Raw genomic sequence first — 18429 nt, forward strand, 5'->3', positions numbered from 1 at the left:
GAGCGGATCGCCAGCGGAGCAGGTGGTCGTTTACAAAACAATCCGTCTTTTTACGTATTTAGTAAGTCTTGAAGTAACGGCTGCAAGAGATCCGTTTGTTGCTGCCCATGCTCCCCTCCCAATTATTGAAAATAGCTTTTGCACATCCTGATTTTGTGTGCTGAAATATTTTGGAGTTTAACTTTGTTATTTCATTTTTTAAAGTCTTCAGTGGTTGCATGTTTGACACGGCTTTGTTATGCTAGATGTTATGTTATGATCTGGCACACAGAGCATTAATTCCTTTATCAGCTCTGTTTCCTTTACAGTTGTTCATTTAATTGAGCTCCTCTGTGTATTTTGCAAAATAAGATGCATTCATTATAACTTGCAGACCTCAGATAGTATTGTAACATGTTTCAGAAAAATAGCACTTTTGTGGATAGTTGTGGAAGTTGGGTGTTTGGTTTATTTTTCAGATGATGGGAGGAAGCAGTAGCAGAATTCTTGCATGCATAATCAGTCAGAACTTTCCAGAAGCTCTTTATTCAAGTTATTTTCTTTTAAAGCTGTGTTTACTCTAAGAATTCGGCTGAGGCAGTTGAAATATGTGGCTGCAGTGGGGAACAAAATACACTGTATGTTTTGTTACTCTCCTTGTTCTGCTTTGACTTGTGCAAACAGTTTTAATCCAAAGGAAGAGATCATACGGTCTGTGACTGCGGTATCGTACAATCCAGTTTAGGGTGCAAATTACCCTCTTACGGTACATCCTGACATTGAATAGTCTTGTCTGGGATAGGCTGTAAATAGAGTGTATCCTCCTCTTTCACAAGCCCTTGGAGCAGGAAGCCACATGCCTTAGCTCTACAGTGTTCAGGAGCCAGCACATCTGTGGGACCATGCACCTGCATGCGGCTGGAGATGTTCAGACAGTGTCTTCGGTGCAGAATTTGAACATTAAACACTCATTTCTGGTTGCAAACGGCCTCCACATGCTGCCAGGGGTTCAGCACCAGAAAGGCCATTTCCTGGAGCATGGAGCTGCCTCTGCTGAGCTTGGCAGAGATTGCGAAGGAACTTCCCAGCCCAGGGCTGAACAGCTGGTTCTGGACAGGTCATGGGGCCACAGTGCTGTGTGTTGGGAGGCTTTCTGTTGCATTGGCATCGTGCATGAAAAAGGTATGGGTGGCCACAGGAGTGCTCAGGATTGTTCAGTGTTAGTGGCCAAGGCAAGCTGGAGAGGCTCATGTGGCGTCCTGCAAATCCTTTCTGCTGCTGCCTCTCCCTCTCCCAGCCATGGCTGATGGTGGATTGGAGGTGGGCACAGCTCCTTAGCCATGGGTGAATGCAGAAGAGGGATTAAGAACTTGGTTTCCTGCATCCTGACTCAAAAGTAGGCATATGCGCTTTCTTGGGGGAGTTAGAAACAAATTGGTTTCGACAGAGCTTTTTTAGGGAGTTTTCTCAGGCACATGATGAAATTTTGAGGTGAAAAAAAATCATGCTTCTTTTCCCGCTTCTCTATTGGGTCAGTGTGGAGAGGACCAACTGTATTTTTGGGTGCCTGGGATCCATGTGTGTGGCTGTTGAGGAACATGTGTTGCATGTACACATCTCCTGCACATCTCCATGTGATGGGTGGAATCCTTGCCCTGGACCGAGACTGGAGCTATTCCTGGGAAAGAAAACATCAAGAAAAAGCTGGGGATGAAGGCACCTCTTCTGTCCTGCTTACTCTATTCTGGCTGATGTGAACTGGCATGCTGGGTGCTTGGATAACGTGTGTGTGTTTGTGTGTTAGCTTACACACCAGTGTGCACAGACACATTTGGTTTCCCTGATGCATTGTGCTGTCCTTGCTGTAATCTGAGAACCACAGCCCTTGGACAGGGCAAGGCAGAGAGTCCATCTGTGTTTCCACAAAAGCTTAGCTAAGTGCATTTTTTTATATTGTGTTATGGGCCTGATTCTTGTGGGGGGTTAGATGCTCTCCGTTGTGGATGCCCAGTGTTTTTGCAAGTCACTCTGCTCAGAAGTTGGTGGTTACAGGGCTTTTTTTAAGGGGAAAAAACATTTTTCCATTTGTTTCTCCATAGACTGAAACCGCTAAAGAGCCCTTGCTTAGTTTTCCACTCACAAGGAGCACACTGATGGGAGCATGAGAGGGACTGCAGGTCTCGGTAGCCTGGAAGTGTGTGAAAACAAGGAGTCCTAATGAAAAGGGTTTTGCAATTTAATTGTAGTGGGTGTGCCTTTGTTTGTGCAAAGAAATGAAAGTGCTGGAGGCCGAAGTGCTTTCTTTATCCTCAGAATAGGGAGCAGTCCAAACTTCCCTGGCCAGTTCTGCCAAGGTGCCTGAGATCTGCAAGTCCCTGCAGAGCTTTGGCTCCCTGCTCACTGGGACCCCATCCCACAGACTTTGAGCCTTCAGCCATCCCAGCCTCGCAGGGCTCCCCAGAAATACCATGTTTAGCATAAAGGACATTTCTTGGGTTCCTGAGTGCCTTTCCTCTTTAGGTGTTTGTTCACCTCACAGATCCACTACATTTGAGAAGACCGTCGTAGCCTTTGCAGTGGTTTCGAGAGTCATGACTTTCCCTCGGGATGGATCTGCTCATCTCCATGTAGCCAGGGTTCTGCTTGTTCAAGGCAAGGGGCTTGTTCCTCCTGCCCACTGCCTTGTTAACCCCTTTGGAGTATTCCATGAATCCCAGTCTGGTGCCAGGGGGCCAAATGCCCTGCTCCCCTCTGCATCAGCCTCCTGAGCTGCCCCGGGCCCCACAGCAACACGATCCATTTTAAATAGATGCTGTTTGCAGCATCTTGGACTTGCTGTGTGAGGATGAGAAATGCTAACATAAATTCTTTAAATAACATCTAGTAGTGTTGAATGCACAGAATTATAAAACATTTTTATATTCTGAGACTCATTTGCATCTCCACATTAAAAACTGTGGTTTTCTTCTCAGGGAATGGTTGCAAGATCTGATTTGTTTTGAAATCAAAGCTAAATTTGTGTTCTTGCTTTCCTCTTTGCCCTTCATTTGACAAATTTTTCTTGTTCTATAAATACGGAATTGTAAACAAGGGCTAATCCTTAGCAACAACCTGGAAAGTTAACATTTCTCTCCAGCTCCTATTATAATTAATTCAGACACTATGAATATGATGTGATTTACACATAGTATTCCTAAGGCCAGGAGGTACTAATATCTTGTTAGAGAACTGAGGAAAAGAACATGCTTTTGTGTGTGCCATATAACATAATTGCACTGCATTTTCTTTCATAAGAAGATGTTTAAAGATACTTTGCATTTGAAAAATGAAAGGCTTCTGCTTGTGCATTTGGCTGAAATTGTCTTAAATGTGTTTTCCCTCCTGCAGCAGTCAACATTGTCAAAACATTTTGCAAAGTACATTTTAATAATATGGGTTAGGACCATCATTATATTAATTTAATTCTCTGTGTAGGTAAATTCGTAAGATGCTTCCACTTTGTTGTAAAAGTTTTTCACAGTAAACATCGTATGTTTTCCCCTGTGCAAAAAAGGAAGGAGATAATATAGTCGACAAAAGGATAAAATGCCTTGTGTGAAAATTGTAAAAGTTTAGCTTGAACAGTCTTTCTCTCATGGTCCATCCTTGTATTTTATTTAATTTTCATTTAATTTTGTTTTGTTCTGTTTATATTTGTTCAGGGAGTGTTTTTGTAGTGTTAATCTATGTAAGCCACATGCAGTTGAAAACTGCAGCTCCCAAAAGGCTGTGATTAAAACATTATGGATGTGGCAAACCACAAATGCAAAAGGAAGTTTACATTTAGATTTTCTATATAAAAAATATTATATTCGAGTTTTCTAATACCTTGGTATCGTGGTCAGCATTGCCATAAAAATTCTGTGTTATATGAAATGATACAATCTGTGAAGCATTTCCCATTATGTAGACACCATGTCTTTAAATTATAGCAATTTCTTAAGATTTTAAAGCAAAATGAGCTCTTAGAAGTGTGATTAATAGCAGGGAATGAGGCTAACACTGGGTCATCAGTGGCACTCCATTACAAAAAAGGTTGGACTAATAAAAGCATCCATCTATTTGACCAATAAAGCATTTGAATGATATGCTTATAGTTTTTATCATAGTGTAGCTACTTTGTACTGAATAAACTGTGATTTTACGTGCTGGAAAAGGAGCGTGGAGCAGGCAGCGCAGCTGAGGTGAGAGCAGTTGTCTCAAGTAGGGAAATATCAGGACTTTTATGTGAAGCTTGATGTTTTCAGAAGCCTTCAGGTTGCAGTGTCTAAATTTTTGAAGCTGCTGTGAAATATCTAAATCCCCCATGACCCGTGCCTGCCTGCCCACAGTCATTTGGTGAGGCTGGCCCTCGCTGTCCTGCAGGGAGGGGAGAAAGGAGGGTATTGTGTGTAATCATTAATTCAGAGTTAAGTCCCCGGCAGCCCCAGACATCAGAAATACTCTGCTGCAGCACAGGAAATGGGGCAGCACTTCTGTTTTCCTGGTGTGCGGACGCCAACCCCGTCCTCGAGTCGCACCTTTCATCCTGCCTGCTATTATGCTGTCAACCTGATGTATTAAAAAATAGGCAGTTGCCTGAACAATACTGCATTTGGGTTTTATTTAAATACCTGTCTTATTAGTAGGTTGTACTGATTTCATGGTTTTGAACCTTTTTTTTCTTTTTTTTTTTTTTTTTTTTTTTTTTACTACAACAAAAGGCTAAACATTTTCTGAAAAAGAAAACCAAGGTTCTTGGCCAGCTGTGGATGTCCAGGATTGTGCTGTGAAAAAAAGTAACAAATATTCTAAAACTTGTAAAAAAATGATGAGGGGGGAGGCTTCTGGCCATCATGCTGTTTGCACATGAAATGGCAAGGGAGGGGAGATTAGTGCCAGGGCCAGCTGTGACCTTGGATGCTTCATAGATTTGAGACTGGGATGATTTTCCTCAGTGCTTGGCGGTGATGCTGGTGCTCATCAGAAGGTAGGGGTGAACCAGGGAGGGACAGTGGTGCAGCTGGGGGAAAAAGGGACCCGTGGTATAGCCCACAACTACATTCACTAACCCCACCAGACTGGTGCAACATCCTAAAGGGCTTCTTTTACATAGGAGAGGGATGAAGAGACCCGTGGAGGTCCCATGCAGGGATTGTGTCAGGGCAGGAATGTAACCCGGAGCCCTGGATTAACCTCTACCATTAGAACCATCCATCTTCTCTCCCTGTATTTCAGATCTTTCCCGAAATCCGTGTTCAGGATAGACAACTTAGAGAAGCCTCCCTGGAGGAACGCTGCCATAGGAAATTTCATGAGTGTTACGGGGATGAGAGATGGGGAAGAAAAGGCCTTCTGGAAGGTGGCAGACCCAGGGGATTTGGGTGTCCTGAGCACCTTGAGGACTGAAGTCCCAGAGCCTTGGGGCCAAGAGAGGGATGTTGGGTGGGGAGCAGTTGGGGGCAGTTGAGCTTTTGGTTGCTGAAAGACATCCAGGGGGCTTCTGTGTTGAAAAAGAGGAGCTGGGGAGATCTACAAAGATCAGAGAATGGTGATCAGAGGCAAGGGGGCTGAGGGTGGGAAAAAGAAAGGAGGGAGAAGAGGGCTGAACCATGGCTTCATTGCTGCTGCAGGGCCCTGGCATGGCCATGGGTGTGTGTGTGAATGACTCGTGTCCATGGTCATGCTGGGCTGGTTGGGCTGTGTCGAAAGCTGTTGTTTTGCTTGTTTGTTCTAGGAGTGAAATGAAAATTTTGTACCCCACCTTTTGCAGTTGTTTTTCTGGGTTTTCAATTGTTTTTTTATTTTTTTTCTAATGCAAATGGATCTTTCACATCAGTGGTTTGGCCGGTAAATCTTGTTTTGTGAAACACTTTCAAGTGTTTTCAACTCCTTTCTTTCCCCTTTATCAGAACAGATGCACAGCTCTGTATTTTCCCCTGCTGCCTGTTGTCTCGAGGTTGCACAGCAAGACTGCAAAGGCTTTTTTGTTTGTTGTTGTTGAAGGGGAGGAAAAAACCCTCAATCCACAGAAGAGTTAACAGGATTTCACTTGATCTGCTCGTTTATGCAATGAGTAATGCGAGGTTGGTAACAGCAAATTGTTGTTTATAAGCAAACATGGCACTGTGTAAACAAGAAGGCCTGGTCCCCAACTGGTTTGATTTCATGGTGGTCAGCAGCTGATGCATGTAACGTACAACCTTTCTGCTTCTCGAAATGTCAGAAGAATGACTATTTGTTTGTCTTGAGTTCTTCCCAGCTGTTTACTCTGTAATGCATTTGCCTCAACCTTGATTCCCTAAGAGTGGCCCCTTTCTCCTCCCTACTCTGTTTACATTAGTCCTGCCCCGAGTGTCACCTATGAAATCTGTTGATTATTCCACCTGGTTAATGTTAAATTGCTCTTGCAAGATGATGTGTTTGTTCATAAACACAAATGCTGGGCCCCTTGTTTACTGTACCCATGGCAGCAATCAGTTATTAAACAAATATTGCTTTGTTTGCGGGTGTGAGCAGCAGTTTATCCTGCAAGGTCTGGAAAAAAACCTTTAAATGCTGGGATTTTGATAAAGGAGAAAAAGGGGAGCTTGTCCCTGGAATGTGGCTGAAACTCACTTTGGTTTGCTTTGCTTATCTTTAACTTGGGTGAAGGGGCTAGAAAGATTAGCAAGTTGTTTGGTTTTTCCAAGAGATTTCCTTAGTGTAATGATATCTATCCAGTTGTTTGCTTTTTTCAGAAGGGAGAGAGCACTCCTGCAAGACGACTAGCACAGCGGTAGACGGCTGATGGCTAGAAAATCCTGCATGGAGCAAACAAGGAGGTAGAAGGTCTAGGATAAAGGTATAGGGCTATGAACCAGGTAATCACCCCAAAAGTACGGCCTTGTGTTCTATGTCAGCATTTGGTCGGGGGCTTTTTGGTTTCTCTCTTCTCTCATGTTGGATTTTAATTGATGTATGTGCCCTCGATGGGATTGGAAAAGGCAAAGCTTTCAGCTTTACTTCTGAGGAGATCTGAGGAAAATCTGTTTTAGAAGCAGAGCTGTTTGAATGGAGAGAAAATACCAAATTTAAAAACACGCTTGTTGCTCCTCCTCCTGCGAGTGAGATGACGGAGCTGCTTTTTTCTTCTTTTTATAACTTGAAAACTGCGTTTACATCTGCTAATTTCTCTGTGCTGCCTGTTTGTTCTTTGGTTTCTGGGAGTCCTAATTAGAGAGAACCATCCTGGTAGTTGTTGCTTTTGGGTTGTTTTGAAAATGAGCAAGAAAAACTTGCTCACACCATCTTTGTTTTTCAAAATTACTGTTTGTTATTGTTTCTGAGTGGGGCTTGGATTTCAAATGCCAGGCAGGACCTGTTAGCAGTAACAGTAAATGGCTAGGGCTTTTCACACAAAGGGAGTAAACCGTCTTTGAGTGACCTTGAGAAAGAAATGTTAACTCTTTTTGTGTGAATGTGTTGCCTATTCCTGTATATCTGAATTAATTTGTTAAAATGTGAAGGAGTTTTCTGTTTCTTTATATGTGAATTCATTTATTAAGATACCTTGGATACACATTCATAGAAAGCATAAAATGAAATAATTGTCCTCTTCATCTCTTGGAAAAGAAAGCAAAAAAATATACATAAAAATATATCCCCTGTATTCCCTAGTTTGCATCAGTGATCCAAACATACTGCTTGTTTGGGCTGCTGGAGCAGTGTCAGGGCTGGAGGGGAGCTGGAGGTACCTGAAGTGTGTAAGTGGACAAGCTGGTCATTAATTGACTCGTGTTACTGCCATGAATCAAACCTTTGCTGCCTTGAACAAAGTGAAAATGCCATTGTGCAGAATTGTTAGAGTTGCACCTGGCTTTGAGGTGGTTTTTGACTTCTGGAGGCTGCTAGAGAGTTTAGATATGCTTTAATGGAGATGTGCATGGAGGGTGGGAGTCTAATTCATCTACAGCCAGCACTTGGTACGAGGTTTCATGTTATCTTGTTGGAGCAGTGCTGCTGCTGTCTGGCACAAACTGACTGTATTTACTAAATGCAACTTTGGTCTTTTATTTGGTTGAACAGTCACCTGTTTTTCTGTGAGGCAGACTGCAAGAGTTTGTGATGCAAGTTCAGAGCAGTGTGCATGCAAACAAATAAGTGCTGGCTGTGAGAGCAGCCCTGCAGTTTCTGTTCCTGTTGTGCACGGAGCGGCGGGGAGCCCCACAGTGCTGTGATGCCTGGGCTGGGATGAGCAGGTGGGTACCTCCCCAGGGACCCCGACCTCGGGGACAGCACCCAGGGCACTCTGCACCTCACCTTCCTTCTGGAGCAGCCCCTCTGGTGCCACGGTGCTCGTGCCCATGTGGTAGCAGTCATGGATTCGCCTGGTGCAGTGAACTATGGCTTCTGGTTTGCCTTGGGGTTTTTTTTGGCCACTTGCCATTCCTTTTCTTCCAAATAAACTGATCCCGGTGATGGTAAGGATGATTTCTGTCAAGCTCACAGCTGAAAGACAGCTCTCCCCAAGAGAGAGGAAGGAACCTCACTCTGCCGATGATGGTATGTAAATGATTACATCATATTTGCCAGTCACTTGGAAGTGGCCCAGCTCTAGAGCTTTTATGCATCTATGGCATGAGCTTCATGCTGAATATGGATTTAATAGCTGTCAAGCTGAGAGGCATAGATTGAGATAGAGCTGGCTTTGCAAAAGGGGTGTATTTATCCAAGGGGAGACTGGGAGTAACTTCTGTGTGCATGTGTGAAATGAAGGGAGAATGCAAAAATCTGATTTGAGGAAGTTGGATTGTTCATTGTCTGTTTAATGCTTTGGGTGTTACCTCATGGAAGGGAGTGAGACCTGTTGTCTTCACAGCTTGGGTATGTTTTAGTGCCCTGGTTTTTCATGGGGACCAGCTCCAGCTCTTTTGAATAGAGCAAATGGCAAACTTTTTAATGTCTGTTTCAATTAAGTCTTCTTGGATTTGCTCGTTCTCTGTTCTTACTGATTGTGGTCAGCAACACCCTCAGCAGAAGAGACTTCCTGAGGGGTAACTGCACTGACTGGTTCTCTGACAACTTGTGTTGTTTGACCATGATTTCACAAAAAGCCAGCGTGGCACAAGTGGGATTAGGCTCCTGATTCCCCTTCCCTTCTGCTCACCACAGCAGTCTGAAATTTCAGCTCCTGCAGAGCATCAGTCAGCCTGAGCTGTCTCCAGATGATTTCAGGTGCTGTGGCCCTGATGATAATGCACTGCTGCTGGAAAGAAGGGACCCAGGCAGTGCGAGCCACACACCCAACAGTGAAAGAGGTCGTGCCATTGCATATAGTCAAATAAGTTTAAAATTGTGGCAGTCTGCTTCTAGACAGGAGCTGCCATTCAGGAGATTTGAGGGTGGCAGGAGGACATAAAGGACATAAAGACCTGGCACAAAGCCAGGTTGGTGACCATCGTGGCCGACAAGGAGGAGGTTGGGCAACCTGTGTTCTTCTGTTGGCCATGGTGTTTGTTGTACTTCACCACTTTTTGAAAGCATGTGCTTTTCATTCGCGAATTTAGATACAGCTTCATGTTTTCCTGCTCCTTGCTTTTACTTCTGTCTCCTTTCTATGGCTCTGCATCACCAGGTAGCTCTACCCCAGCATTAGCAGGATGGGGCAGGGGGAGCAGCCCTGTGTAAACCAGGTGCCAGGGCCATGCCCACAGGGATGCTCCAGGAGCTGTGTGAGTTGTTTCCCTTCCTGGGGAGGCCAGCACATGACCTCTGCCGTGTGCTCAAGTTCCACTGGCCCAAGGCTTGGGATGAGTCCAGCCGAGGTGAGAGCATCAGGAGGCAGAGCCAAGGATGTGCTGAGGGTAATCCCATTTCTTCTGGACCCTTTATTTCCTAAGCACTAAATGAAATTTCAGATTTTAGATATGTCTAGACATATACAGTGCACGATAAAGTTGATAATACATTAATCATTTTTAACAACAGGTAATATGCATAATTTATGGTGTTACAGTGCTATCTTTTTTGATATTTATGATGGATAATGCTCAGTTTTTGCCCTCATATTACTGCTTTAAATTATACCACAAGAAAATTAATGAGAAAGTAGATTTATGGCTTTCATTTGTTTGTCAATTCGGAAATTAATTGGGTGTTAATTTTAGCCGTCCCTCATCAGACCAGGTCTTTAGTATGTGTGCATTACTTTGCATTCATTGAAGCCTACCTCCCATTTACTGTGGGTCACTAGCTTTGCATACATTAAAATAGCCCTCAGGCTCATTCTCTTGATTACTTTTTGAACTGCCATGCATTAGAAAATTTACGCCTTTCTGTTATAATTATGAAAATTCTCTATTGGAAGATGGTGCTTGCATAACAGCAAGTGTACAGTCTTGCTCAGCGATGTAAGATCATATAGCAAATCCCAATACGTTTTTGTTCTAATCCTAGAAAATAGCACTCTCGACAATCTTTGTTGTGCGAGTTTCATCCTTTGAAATTTCAAGGATCCATTTTAATGCATTGAATTACCTCTTTAAGCTGAGGAAATATCAAAGGATTTCACCTCGTCGCTGTCTCTTTGTTTCCTCTTTCCACACATCCCGTGCGCGTTCCTTCCCTTGCCTTGCTCCAGGTTTGCCTCTCCTCCAAACCCCGCTGTCAGACGTGACTCAGCATCACTTTTTAGGACAGCGAAGCCTGATTTGCTCTGTTTGCTACTATTTTGGTTGATTCCTAAAGATGATCCTTAATTGCACTTTGAATCCCCTTCTCCTTTCTCCTACTCCTGCACAATTCAGCAACCACCAGTAGTGTGTAGGCGAGTGGCCTTCGAAGGGGTAAGCATGAAGTTTTATCCAAAAAGTACCCTAATGTACTGACAGTTGATCTATAGTTAGTTAGTACATAATTATACCTAAAATACACCCTGTCAGCAGGATAAATGACGGCTACTGAAAACTCTAAAAGCATGACGGGTGTTCACCCATCTGCAATGACGAGAGCGGAGGGGTTTGTAAGTTGAGAAAGGCTGGTGAGTTCAGCATGATCTGATTTAGTTAAATCATGCCATATGTTGGGATAGCTCTCTCTAATAGTCGTGCTAACCACAAACACAGGCAAAGAGAAGTCATCTGGTCCACCTGGCTAGTTTGGACTTCCCTCCCTGGCGTTATTTCTGCACTTAGCATGGTGGCAGCCCCTGAGCTGCTCATGTGAAGCTGGCTGATTCACAGTTAATTGTGACATGGTGTAATTTAGTAAATGAGCAGCTGAACATCTGTACGCCTTCCCCCACGGCACATCAAGCTTTACCTTACACAAGGCTTTTAATTTCCACTAGTGAATCCTTTTTCTTTCACTGAACTCGTGGATGGTGGGCTGGTGCTGCTGGCTGCCTCGCCAGCCTAGGCACGGGGTGTCAGCTGGAGGAGATGGGTGTTCTGGCATCAGCTGGGGGACATCAAAACATGTTCCTGGAAAAATTCACTACTGGTGGTGCAATGTGGAGCCTGAGGTGCATTCCCTGGCCAGGCACTTGCTCCAAAGATGCCAGGACTAAACAAGACCACCTGTGAGTGGGTAGGGGTCTCCTGGGAAAGCAGTTGGGGTCCTTATTTCGGATCCCGGCAGTGCCAGGCTGGTGCTGCAGGGTGTTTGTCGCTGTACTGTGGGGAGGCAGCAGCTTTGCTCCTGCTCTCTGTGTTCCCTTGCTGGTCTCACTCCGGAGCACGTTTCGTTTTCAAGAGGTAAAATCCTGTCTTTGCAGCGTTACGTTGTTGTGGAATTCTTCCAGACCGTGTTTGGGGTTTTTTGTTTTGTTTTGTTTTTAATAATTACACGGATAAATGCTCTAAAATTATTCCTGAGCTGGTTTTGGGGAGCTGCTTGTGACTGCTAGGTAGAACTTTTATTTATAAACCATGCACGTATGGATAGAATGCCTGCTGGAGAATTTTGGGCTAGATCGTGTGATTTGATCACTCACTTAAAACTGATTTTAGCATTGACTCTTCTGCCTATAAAAGTAGAAATACATTTTATAAATCTGTGTTGTGTTTAATTTACATGTCCTTTCATGGCTGGGCCAAGTTCTTTAAGGGCATTTATTCTGCTTCATATAAATAATTGATCAACCAAGTTAATTTACTTCTGCCTGACTTGGTCAGCCTTAATTAACTGCCCTAAAATAAAGACTGAACTTTTTGTTAGCTTAAAATCTTTCACAAATGTGTCAAAGGAGGGTTGTATTATGACAATATTTTTGCTGTAGCACTGATCCCAGGGGATAGAAATGCCTAATGATCTTTTTGTGCATATGTATTTGTAAACACCTCCAGGTACTAACATCTGAAATAAAATCATGGACCTTGAAGAAACTTTCAAACACACAGGCTACACTGTGAATCTGTAGTCCATGTTAGGTCTGGAAGATTATTTAAACAGGGATTTTTAAGGCCAGAAGACCCCAGGGATGTTTTTTTAAAGGTGATGATATGCTTAAAGATATAGATTGGTACTTATTGAAGAATCTTAAAAATGCCTCACCAGATGCCTCCGTGTATGGTGAAGCATCTAGAGACATCTGAATATCAGTCCCTTAGTCTTTCAGGCTTGGAGTGGGTCCTTATTCTGACAGGTGCTTCAGTCAGTAAATCCTCCCTCATGCTGACATTAAACAATGCTGCTTAGTCTTCAGAAACTATACTGGTAGCAGAATTGCAGCAGTGGCACACTTCAGCGCCCACCTCCTGCCTACTAATCTCCATGCTTAACCTTGCTCATCTTAATAGGCCAGTGGAGCTGAGATGTGTATCAGCAGCATCTGCTCTTGGCGCTGTTATGGACTTTATGGACGCATTTTTAATGCATTAGCAAAGAACTTTTTCAGAATTAGGATTCCTTTAGGTTATTTTTTTTTTTTTTTACCTCAAAACATTGACTTTAGAGTCATCAGAAAGATTATTTTGATTCAGGCAAAGTTCACGTCTGACCTATGTTTTCTCAAATTTGACCATGTCCTTAAGAAATTGGCTGTTCCCTGCTTTTCTCCAGGTAATCTGGAAAATGATTGCCTGTTGTCCTCCTGTTGACAGAGTGCCTTCTTTAGATTTTGCTTCGCTGAAATTTTGCTCCATTACCTTGAAAATAACATATTCACTAAAGAGATGGGCCCAGCTGTAGGGCTTTGAGTTTGTGTTTGACTGTGCATAAAGCTAGAAAAAGTTCTGTGCAGGTTAAAATGGGAATCTGAAGAAACTGATCACTCTTCTGAAATGTTTAAACCAAGCCTACATTAAGTCAGAACAGTTCTTTTATTATGTGCTCCTTGATTTCAGGATAAAGTTTCACAAGCTGTTGTTGGTACTGCAGCCTACCTTTGGTCCCTTCATAGGGGAAAAAGATCTTGTGTCACCTTTAATAATTCAGAGTCATTCTGCATCCCTCCTAACATGAAATGTCATAGAATTTTTCTATATATAGAAAAAATAAAAATACTTACATTGGTAATAACCCCCATATTTTAAGTGCTAAAAATGCATTTTTATTTGCAGAATTGATAAGAGAATCATTCTGCTTTCTAGAACACATGAGATAGACATGGGCTCTCCTGCCATTAAATTTCTTAAGTCAGAACCAGGTTTCCTGCCTGTCATGGAAGTAGTTGTAGAGTATTATTATTTCTTATAATAAATCATTATGCATAGCAGCTTCTCCAGCGCTGTGTTGGTTGTATTCAGGCCAGGATCATGGTTTCTGATACTTCACCTGGAGTTTCAGTTCAGTTCCCACAGAACCTAATTATGTTGCATAAAGTCAACCTTGCTTTGCATTTTTCTTTCACAATTTTGAATGACAAACTTCAGTAATAGGCTCCTGTAAGTTCATCTCCTCTGTGCTGGGAAGAGACAATTATCTCAGCCATCCTCGGTGTGCGATCACCTCAGCTCATTTAGGTGTGCTCAAAAAGACAAATAATAATCATTCTTGCAGAAAGCTCTCACAGGTTGATTTTTCATGACATGACACTTAATGATCAAACCAAACTGTGATTATTCATGTCAACTCACATTTGACTTCAGTGATGAAATAAACAGAATAAAAAATATCTTTTTTTCCCTTGAAATGCCAGTTTTCTACGGAAGTATTTTAACAAAGTGCTTTTGTTTTGTACAAGCATCTAGTTTAAGGTATATAGAAGTTGACTGCTTGTAAATTGGTGAAGTTAAAAAAAACTGCCTAAAGATGTTCACTTATGGTTTTAAAATAATTTTTTGAAAGTTTAAACATGGTCCCTTAGCAATCTCTCTTTCCAGCTTCATTTCTTTGGTAGCTGCTGCCAGTTCTGCTGGGATCTGTAGGGTGATCACAACCAGTGGAGGGGCCGTGGCCCCTGTGCAGCTGAGCTGGTAACTGGCTGGGGTTCTTCAAAAGGTAAAACAGAGCATGAAATTTGTCATGGAAAAGGTTCTCAAGAACTATGATCTTTTTCTAACCAAATACAATAAATAATCCATCTTTTTCTTAGTCCTATAGGTTAGAAAAATTGTTGCAATTTCTACTGTTTTTTCTTTCCAGGACCATTTTGCAGTCCTAGAGACAATAAATAATTTCTTGACCAGTTTGGTTGTGAATTATTTTCTGTGTCCCGGAGATATTTTGCTCAGAAGGGCAAGCCAACAAATCGTGATCAGGCAGTGATGGATCTGCTCCTCAGTGGTGCACATTCTTCTTGCTGCTGTCAGAGTTTTGCTTGGTGCTTCCTCTGACCCTACTGCTTATTTATCCGGGTTCTCACTTCCCATTTGTAGCATCAGAAGTTCTGGAAAATGAGATGTATTTCTTTGCTGTTCTGGCACATGGGTTTTAGCATCTCTTTCCACCACAGTGGCTGCTGGAGGCCCCTTCCACCAATTCTTGAGTATGTCCTTCCTCCATCAGCTTCAGTCTGTGAGGTGGGGACATCCCACCCATCATTGCTGTCATGCTCCAAAACAGTCATAGGCATGAGTTCAACCCTCTAACCCAATTTTTCCTGGTGGTCATTGTTGTCCTCATCTGCTTCTGGGGTAAATTAAGGTAGCGCTCCATTTTCTCCAGTTGAGACCTGACTCCAAATTTGGGTGGAAGCAGAAAAAAATTACATCAGTTTTTGCTTTTTGATTTGTCATGGGGTAAAAGAGGTAAATCATTTCTTAGCAGTATATAAAATCCTTTTTTTAGCATATAAAAATTGCCTGGTATATCTTTGAGTGACTTGGGAGCTGTCTGTGGATTTTCACTCCTGTGTCTTCTTCCAAAGCAACCTGTGCCATGCAGGCACTGCCTGGTGTGTAATCCAGCCTTGCCTGATAGATGTAAACACTTATTTAGACCTTATCATGCTTATGGGCTTTTCTTACAGTGCTGAAAATGAAAAACACACCATACTTGGTGTGTATCAGAGCAGGATCATGTTAAAATCCAAGAGCATTTCCTAGTGGTGTTGGGAAAGCTGTAGGTTTGTTTAGATCTCTGGAGCTTTTACAGAGGAGTTGACAGAAGCTTTATAATGAGTCTCCAAGCCCTTTTGTCCCCTGGCATAGTTTGAAGATTTAACAAAACAGATTGAAAGAAGTTTCCATAGACCAGCTGAAATTTATTTAAATGCGATCAGAATGTTTGAATCTGTCCTGCTACCATCCATGTGCTTGGTTTACTGAATTCAAACAGGCTCTTCCTTGAAGATAAAACATCTTCCTTCTGAGGTGAAGTACCCTGCACAGAGGCATTTGGCTCCCATGTCCATGTGGTTAGTGTGGGGCTGGCAGCGTGCTTGGGACACACAGCTTGGCTTTCCATACCCCATCTCCCCTGGGTGAGGGGTGGAGGAGGGATGGGCTGGTGGAAGCCAGACAGGTTACTGGTATTTAAATCCTGGAAGCTGAGGCTTAGCAGGTGGAAATACTTTTAAAACAAGTCATCATACTATCTCTGAGTTAGAGCTTTGCAGCTGAAAACTGGCATATGTGCTTTGTGTGGGGAGTCTTGTGCGCCAATGCTGATGTTTGCTCCTGAGGGTGTGTAAATCCCAGGGGTGCTGGGGTGAGGAGGTGGGTACTCATCCTCATCCTCATTGAAGGCTTGTGCCCCACTGATACTCTTGGTGAGCTCAGAGTGTGAAGCACCCAGGGACAGGCTGACACCAAGAGTCAGTAGAGAGGGTTGGCTGGCTGGAAGGAGCTGTGGCTGCTGAGATGATGTTTAGCCAAATAACACAGGAGGCTCCTCACTGTAATGCCATAACAGCATCCAAATCCGTAGCCAAAAACTTGGCCAACAGGAGTAATTCTGTGAGCATTTGTAGCAGTTCTCCTGAAATGAGAAGTGATGATGGTTCAGCACATCCCAGATTAAGCCTAAATTGCTTCAGAGTAGTAAAAGGTGCTAATTTGGCACTATCATGGTATGAGTGAAAACCAAAATAGTGAATGCTCCGCTTCACCTCCATGCCCCTACGCAGCATCTATCACATTTTTGATATTGTCCATCATATGTTGCCAAGAATGACTCATCCGTTTCAAAGGAAAGCATCCAGATGTAACTAGAGAAATTTAATTATGGATTCTGTGTGTTCGTTCAAAAATATTTTTTTTTCTCTAAGGGAAAAAAGATGTTGAGCAAATAATACTATATTTAGAAGAGAACTAACTTACTAAAATTATAGCTGTACCAACGGATAAATAAACATAAACTAGTAGCATGAACCATTAATGAAAGATAAATCGTATGAAGGAAAATGACATATGTTTACAGTTTTGGCAGGATTTAAAACAGGGCATGTCTCCTTATATACAGCAACTGTTTTAACAGCTGCTTTTTTTTTTTTTTTTCCCCTCCCCTCCCCTAAATTATTTCAGGTTTTTGAGTCATGATGCAAGAATCTGGGACTGAGACAAAAAGTAACGGTTCAGCCATTCAGAATGGAGCGAGCGGTGGCAACCATTTACTAGAGTGCAGCCTGCGGGAAGTGAGATCAAACGGCGAGACACCTTCCGTTGAAATTGGGGCTGCAGATTTAGCACATCTCCAGCAACAGCAGGTACTGTAAGATGCATTACAAGTTTCCTACCTACAGGAAAAGCATGAAGCATTTAACCCCCCCACTCCCAAGCCCTTTGTACTTGCCAGGCAGAGGATGCTTTCGGGACTCGCCAGTGACATTCTGCGCGTTTTTGCCCGTAGGGGATTGCAGTCAGTCGTTAGTGTAAAGAGAAACCTTGGACTTCTCTTCCGGGGCTCCTTTTTGTAATCATCCCCTGGAAACACCCAAAGATCAGGGCTTGCTTCCGTTGCCTGAATGTGTTGAGTCTGGTGGCAGCGATTGGGTGAACTGCTGTATACAAATAACTGGTTTCCAAAATATGTCACTGGGTGGAAAATACGCTAACGTTTAGTTTTGTTTTTGCAACAAATTTTAATATAACCTAGCAACCTCTATCAACAGAATGTTTTCTATTAGTGAGGAAGGCTGCAGAGGTATCTGCTGCGCAAAACGTCAGAATAAATAAATAAATACATCCATGTCAGTGTTCCTCAACTCAGAAGAATCAGAACCAAGTAGTGTGTTTTGCCTTGATATTTTAATTAGTGTATATTCTGGGAAGTGACCAAATTCACCAGTGTAAATTATCCGCATAATATGGTTTGGCTTTTTCTTTTCCCTGATAAAATTCTGAGGCCCTCTGAGGAAATTTTACACCAAAGTGCTAGGCATGTATCATTAATGTGTTTGGGAACAAAGGCTGCAGCAGAGCCATGGTGAATACGCTCAACGCCTAACCCTCACTTTCTCTAATGCAATAAGGATTCTTAAAACCTTTTAAATAAGCGATTGGCAGCTGGTTAAGACTCCCCTAAGTGTACAGTGATCTTTTTAGCAGGTTGTTGTGGAGAAGAAAAAAACCTGTGCTCAAAAACAAAGCAAAGTGAAGGCTTGAGGAGGAGCGGGGCGCCCCATTTACCACCCTAAGACAGAAAGCTGCCATAATTAAACAAGTCAGAAAAATGGATGATACTAAATGCACAGACTTTGGTAGTTTCAATCATTTCGTCCTACAGGTTTTTACTTGAAGTGAGAATACCATCAGTGAGAAAATCACAGCCATGCTGAATTCATTACTGCAGTAGTCACACAAAACCATGGATAAAATTTCAATAACTGCAGGCCACAGTTGAGTAAACAGTTGCACTGAAACTTAATTCCTGTTGACTTTTCCCTCATTCTTTGCCAGGGGCACATTCTGATTCGTAGTGCAAAGACAACAGGGGTTACAGCTTTGATTAATATAGGACAGTAGAAGAGGAGTAAAATATGTTCAACACAAAGGTCTCATCTTAAAAAAGGCTTAGTATCAAAATGAGTTAATTACACTGTGTTTTCCATAGGAGCACTATGGAATTTTC

General features: G+C 42.7%; 1 protein-coding gene across 4 annotated transcripts in view; it reads left to right on the plus strand.

Annotated features, from left to right (window-relative positions):
• Positions 1-18429, plus strand: part of FOXP1 (forkhead box P1) — a 377157-nt gene that overhangs the window by 197827 nt on the left and 160901 nt on the right. For all 4 annotated transcript variants that reach the window (XM_054280796.1, XM_054280797.1, XM_054280798.1 and 1 more), the window contains exon 4: positions 16884-17065. In XM_054280796.1, the coding sequence (XP_054136771.1) occupies positions 16895-17065 (171 nt within the window). In that variant the 5' untranslated portion in view covers positions 16884-16894. The remainder of the gene's footprint in view (positions 1-16883; positions 17066-18429) is intronic.

The sequence above is a fragment of the Melozone crissalis genome, unplaced genomic scaffold, assembly GCF_028551555.1.
Source record: "Melozone crissalis strain CALT ecotype California unplaced genomic scaffold, PUWL_Pcris_2 ptg000029l_1, whole genome shotgun sequence".
Classification (NCBI taxonomy): Eukaryota; Metazoa; Chordata; class Aves; order Passeriformes; family Passerellidae; genus Melozone; species Melozone crissalis.